The sequence below is a fragment of the Mandrillus leucophaeus genome, unplaced genomic scaffold (genome assembly GCF_000951045.1).
Source record: "Mandrillus leucophaeus isolate KB7577 unplaced genomic scaffold, Mleu.le_1.0 Scaffold150, whole genome shotgun sequence".
Taxonomy (NCBI): Eukaryota; Metazoa; Chordata; class Mammalia; order Primates; family Cercopithecidae; genus Mandrillus; species Mandrillus leucophaeus.
Window position 1 is genome coordinate 3,409,939 of NW_012101477.1, and position 6,320 is coordinate 3,416,258.

General features: G+C 49.4%; 1 protein-coding gene across 1 annotated transcript in view; it reads right to left on the reverse strand.

Moving 5' to 3' along the window:
* The window catches only part of BPI (bactericidal/permeability-increasing protein), a 37,793-nt gene that overhangs the window by 17,949 nt on the left and 13,524 nt on the right, over positions 1-6,320 (reverse strand). Inside the window, exons 6-7 of the mRNA XM_011974978.1 lie at positions 2,471-2,534; positions 634-725 (exon numbers count right to left, since the gene is read on the reverse strand). Coding sequence (XP_011830368.1) covers positions 634-725; positions 2,471-2,534 — 156 coding nt within the window. The remainder of the gene's footprint in view (positions 1-633; positions 726-2,470; positions 2,535-6,320) is intronic.

A 6,320-nucleotide genomic window follows, 5' to 3' on the forward strand; every position in this document is an offset into this window, starting at 1 on the left:
CATTCATCCACCAACACACCCATCCCCCATCCACCTGTCTACCCACCCACCCATCCATCCACCTACCCACCCATCCAACTACCCATCCATCCATATATCCATCCACCCATTCATCCATCCAACAAATAATTTATTGAGCACCTGCTATGTGCCAAGCATTGGTCTAGGTGCTGCACATATGGTAGTGAACAAAGCAGTTGCAGCTCCTTCTCTCTCATCATAGTGAGGGAGACAGACTTGAGACTGTGTGTGTGTATTGGTAATAAAGCAGGATGTGGGGAAGAGGAGAGAGCTATTTCAGTGAGAGTGATCTGGGAAGGCCTCTCTAGGAAGGGAATATTTGAGCAAAGATTTGAAGGAAGCAAGGGAGAGCTGTGCGGAAACCTGGGGAAGAGCACCCAGGCAGAGAAAAAGCAAGGGCAAAGGCCTTGGGGATGGGCAGGCATGGTGTGTTTCAGGAATGGCGGGGAGGCCAGTGTGACTGGAGCAGGGAGAGGCGGGGAGAGTAGAGAGGGTGGTAGTGAGTCAGATAGGAAGTGGGGGACATTATAAAATTTGTTTCCAAGGACTGGGGAGCCCTGGAGTGTCTGAGACAGAAGTGTGAGGGTGTGTGATTCTCAGTGTCAGCCTCACCTTCATCTGTACATCCAGGGTCTCAGCCGTGGTTGTTGGAGGTGCCACCAGCCCATAGTTGATTCCAGCCACAGCATCTATTTTGGTCATTACTAGAGAGAAAGATGGACCATGAGTTAGCTTCCATGGCATCATCCCTGGAAACTGAAATGCAGGATCAGAATCCCCTAAAACTGGATCAAGAACTACAGTGCAAGTTCCATTCCCACCTCCTCCAGGGAGCCCTCCTTAAGGGAGCGCGCCTTAAGAGAAAATGAACCCATACCCCACATTCACAGACACCCCCTTACTCTCTTCTTCCAACAGCCCTGAGATGAGTGGCTAAGACACACGATCAAGGGCACAGAGAGACCTAGGCTTGAACCAAACTCTGGATGACCTTGGACAAGTCCTTGCACTTCTCTGAGTCATTTTTTTGTCATTTGTAGAACAGAGAGAATCCTAGTGACCTCAAAGATGCTGGGAGGGTTTTGAGAGAAGGTGGATGCCCAATGTCCTGTCCATGCAGAGGCTCAAAAGCCAGGGAGGATCATTGTCAGGATCATTGGTAATAGCCCAGGCTGAGCCCTGGCTGGCTTAAGTCTGAAGAGTTTCTTTGTTTCCCAGCAGTAATCAATGAGAGTTAAATAAACATCAGCCCTTCCTTTATCCCTTTCCTCAGTTAGCAGAGAAGAAACCAAGGCTCAGAAATCCAAGTTGTCCAATGATTGCTGAGGGATGAAGCTGGGATTCAGACCAAAATCTTTTTCCTGCCTCGTGAGGCCAAACCTTGGGCACTGCAGCTGCATCGAACCTGCCCAGGATGGGCTCCTGTACTGGAGGAAGAAAATGCCTCTTAAATGGGCATATACTATGTGCCAACCATGCAAGGCTTCATAGCGAGGTAGTCCTGAGAGCAGCTGAAAGCCCCGGCTCTGGAGTGAAGGAAACCTTAGCTGCAGATTTGGATCTTGCTTCTGCCTCTTGATGGCTTCATGACTCTGGACGAGTCTCACCTACTCTCTGAGCCTCAGGTTCCTCATGTTTTTTTTTTTTTTTTGAGACAGAGTCTCGCTCTGTCACCCAGGCTGGAGTGCAGTGGCATGATCTTGGCTCACTGCAACCTCTGCCTCCTGGGTTCAAGCGATTTTCCTGCCTCAGCCTCCAAAGTAGCTGGGATTACAGGCATCTGCCATGAGGCCTGACTAATTTTTGTAATTTTAGTAGGGACAGGGTTTTCCCATGTTGGCCAAGCTGGTCTTGAACTTCTGACCTCAGGTGGTCCGCCTGCCATGGCCTCCCAAAGTGCTGGGATTACAGGCGTGAGCCTGGCCAGGTTACTGTTGTTCCATTGTGAGTTACGGGCTAGGGGACAGGGGGATGGGGTGAAAAACGAGGAGAATAATGCTTCTCTCAGGGAAGTGTTGGGAGACTGAGAGGGGACAATTTCCTGAGTGCCTGCCACAGTTCTTTGCAGCTTGCCAAGTACTTGAGGGTGAAGATTACTGTCCCCATTTTAAGGACATGGAAACTGAGATCCAAAAAGAAGTGAGCAATATCAGATCTCAGGCCAGTCATGTGTCTCTGGCCTTAGAGAGCTGGGGGTATATGGCTGTTTGGCCCTTGCAGAGCTAAGGGAATGAGGCGGTATGGGCTGTTTGTCCTCCTCACTTCTGGACCTAGCACAAGGGCTTGATCCAATGCTAGCTGCCACTTGAACATAACCTACTACTCTTCTCATTCCCACCCAGGCCCAGGGCTGTCTGGGAAACTTGCCGGCCCCATCACATCCACCCTGACGTCCTCACACCCTCCCCCTTCTATTCCTTTCTATCTTTGATCCTCATCCAGCCCTCACCTGGCAGAGTCTGGAAATAAGGTTGCAGCTTGGAGGATACAGAACTGGTCACTTTCTCACAGACCTGGGGAGAACGAAACAAGTAATCAGTAAGGTCTTCTCATAGTGAAAAATGTCCCTTGGCAATAATGGGCCAGATATGCCTTGCTTTCCTTGAATGTTTTCTTGAAAATTATGTAGCCAATCAAGTTTCCCTTTTCTTTTTGGCCACCAGGAAGCTCAGAGTTGAACATGTGGCTTAGCAACAATAACTGTATATGACTGTATGGCCTACATAACTGCATTCTACTTCCTGCCCTGTGTGTGGAACTTTCCTGATGGGTGTTTATGTTTTCTATTTTATAAGGTGATTTGTTGTTGTTGTTGTTGCTGTTTTGTTTTTTCTTTTGTTTCTGTTTGATTTTGCTGTCTCAGATCCTTTGTGGAATGAGGCAGTAAACAAATACGAGGTAGTCAATGGCCAGCCTTCCCTTATCTGGGCTTCCGGGAGCATGGGCAGGCTTTCTACTGAACTAGGTGGGCACCCTCACGTTTGATATGTATGGCCAGAGAAGCCATTCCCTACCTGCCTTTGCCACCCCACCCCTATCCCCCTGTCCCCTAGCCCGTGACTCACAATGGAACAAACACTAGCCTGAGAAGATTTGTGTTGGGTCACACACTGATTTTGACACTGAGAAAGTTGTTCCATTTATCTAGACCTCTCTTTCTTCATCTGTAAAATGGAATGTGGCAAATCATATTTTTCTTTCCATTTGCTCTTCTGTAATGTGGCCTTGCCACACCCCCATGAAGAGATGGAGTCTGTGAACTTGCCACTAGAATCTGGGCTTGGTGACTTGCTTCTAAGCAACAGTACACAACAATACACCTCACCTTTGTGTAACTTCAGAGGTGAGGTCGTAAAAGGTTATGCAGAACCCACTCAATGATATGAGAAGCCCAAGCCCCGTGGAGGGGCCATGGTAGTGGCTTGGGTCAATAGTCCCAGCAGAGCTGAGACTTCGTCTTCCTAGCCCAGTCACCAGAGATGGGAGCGAGGAACCCTCCAGGTAATTCTAACATGGAACTTTCGAGTCTTCTGAGGTGAGGCCCCAGACCTCATGGAGCAGAGAGCTCAGCCATCCCCGTCATGCCCATCTGATTTCCTGATGCACAGAATCCATGAACATTAACAATGCTGGTTGTTTTATGATACCAAATGTTCAGTTGTTTGTTTTCCAGCAATAGATAGCTGGAATATAGGATTGAAACCACAGCCTTCCCCTCACTAAGAGACTGGGGCTGGGGCTGGTGGTCAGACAAGCTCCTTCCTTCCCTCTCCCGATGTTGTTCTTGAATGACCTTCCCCTCAGTAATCCAGCAGGGTCTCTTCAGTCCTTGCCTTTCTCGACTACTGGGTAGCTCCTGGTGTGGTTGCCCATTCCCTTCTAGAAACACTCCTTCTAGAGACCTGTGACCAAGGCCTTCTGCTCTCTTCCTATCCCCTACAGGCTTTTCCTCAGACTCCTTTGCAAGCTCTTCCTCCTTCACTGAAGACGTGGGAGCTTCTCTGGGCTCTCTTCCTGGCTCCCTGTCCCTTCCACTTAGGCCCTCTTCTTGAGCCGTTTCAGGCATCCCCATGGCCCCTGTGGCAGGTGCTGCAGCGCCCCGCCCACACTCTCTGGACCGTGCTCAGAAGTGCCAAGAAGTTAGGTCTCTAAGAACAGCCTTCAACGAAAGAAGGCTAGGAGGTGGTAGACAAATACCCCACCTTCTTCCCGCTTCTGGAACAATTCTGAGGTGTGCTCCCCACCCTTCCTCTGAGAATTGCCAGCAGGACTGAGTCCCAGTTGCCCACAGTGGCAACCCACTCAGTAAAGCCCCTTCCCTGCCTCCCGACCTCCTCACTGCGCTGCCTGGGAACCCCTCCCAATAAATGACTTGCACCCAAACCCTGTCTCAGCATCTGTCTTTGGGAGCCCAGGTGAAGTCACCTCCCCTGCTCCCAACATGTGGCCAGTACCCAGGCCTTACTTTGCAGCCCAGGCTTATCTGAGCTCCAGTCTGGGGACCCAGATGCCTCATAGACAACTGTCCCTGGGTGTCCTACTGGTCCCCAAGGCTGGCACATCCCAAACCAAACTCCTCAGGTTCTTACTCCTCCTTAGGGTTGGCTGCACCATCTGCCTAGAGGTCACCTCTATCCTCCCCCATCCCTCCTTCTACACTGTCAATCAAGTTATTTTTCCTGGGGGATGGAGGGAGGAAGGGGAAGGAGTGAAGAGGGGAAGATAAAGAAGGAAGAAAGGGAGAAAAGGAGAAAGGGAAGGAAGGTAGAAAAAAAGTAAAGAAAGAAAAGAAAGAAAGAGCTGGGCGCAGTGACTCATGCCTATAATCCCAGAACTTTGAGAGACTGAGGTGGGTGGATCACTTGAGGTCAGGAGTTTGAGACCAGTCTGGCCAACATGGTGAAATCCTGTCTCTATCAAAAGATACAAAAATGAGCCAGGCATGGTTGCAGATGCCTGTAATCCCAGCTACTCAGGAGGCTGAGGCAGGAGAATCTCTTGAACCTGGGAGGCGGAGTTGCAGTGAGCTGAGATTGTGCTACTGTACTTCAGCCTAGGCAACAGAGCGAGACTTCATCATCAAAACAAAACAAAACAAAACAAAAAACAAAACAAAAGAAAGGAAGAAGAGTGGGAAGAAGGAAAGGAAGGAAGGAAGGAGGGAAGAAGGAAAGGAAGGAAGGAAGGAAGGAAGAAGGAAAGGAAGGAAGGAAGGAAGGAAGGAGGGAAGACAGCAGTGGGAAGGAGGGAAGGAGAAAATTTGGTTTCCCTGAAGTGTGTTTCTACCACATAAGGCTCTTGAAGTCTTAAGAGGACCTGGACTGGCATTCTCCGAGGAACCTGCGCCTCTTCTCCAAATGACCCAGGAACAGAGGGCCGCACAGCTGGCAGCTGGGGCCCTGCTGGACTCCTGAGCTGCACCTCAGGCATTGTCACCAGTGTTGCTCACCTATCAGGGCCAACAGATGGCTCCAGATCACAGCAAATCCTGATGGGAGCCCAGCTCCCTCCCTGCTCTTCCCTTCATGCACACTTTGTACTGACACAGGCTCTTCCTTCTCTCAGACACCCGTCCTACACACTGTATTCCCTGGGGACAGACTCCCTGGCTCACTCCTCACCATTTCCAGCACCTCCTGGTATCATGACATCTCATTCCTTCATTCATTCATTCAGGCCAGTACTTGCTTCTAAATCGGATCTTATGATTAAGAGCAAGGTTCATCTCTGAGGCAGGGTAGCCTGGATTTGAATCCAAGCACTATTACTTCCTCTTTCTGTATCTCAGTTTACTCACCTGTAAAATAGGGATAATCATGGAATCTCTCTCACAGGGGATTAAGTGCCAGAATGTGTGGATTAAATGCTGGAATCCATGGAAAGAGTTCTTAGCATAGTGTCAGATCACTGTAAACACTCCGTATATTATATGGGCCAACATCATCACCATCCCCACCATCACCATCACCATCACCATCACCATCACCATCACCATCACCATCACCATCATCAACTTCGCTATCACTATTGAAACTGCCCAGGATGAGCTCCTGCCTTGGAGGAAGAAAATGTCTATTAAATGGGCATATGCTTACCACCATCACCATCACCATCATCAGTCTCACCATCACCATCATCATCATCATCATCCCCACAATCACCATCATCAACTTCACCATCACCATCACCATCATCATCATCTCCACCATCACCATCACCATTATCATCATCCCCACCCTCACCATCATCATCCCTACCATCACCATCATCATCATTATAATCTCTACCATCACCATCAC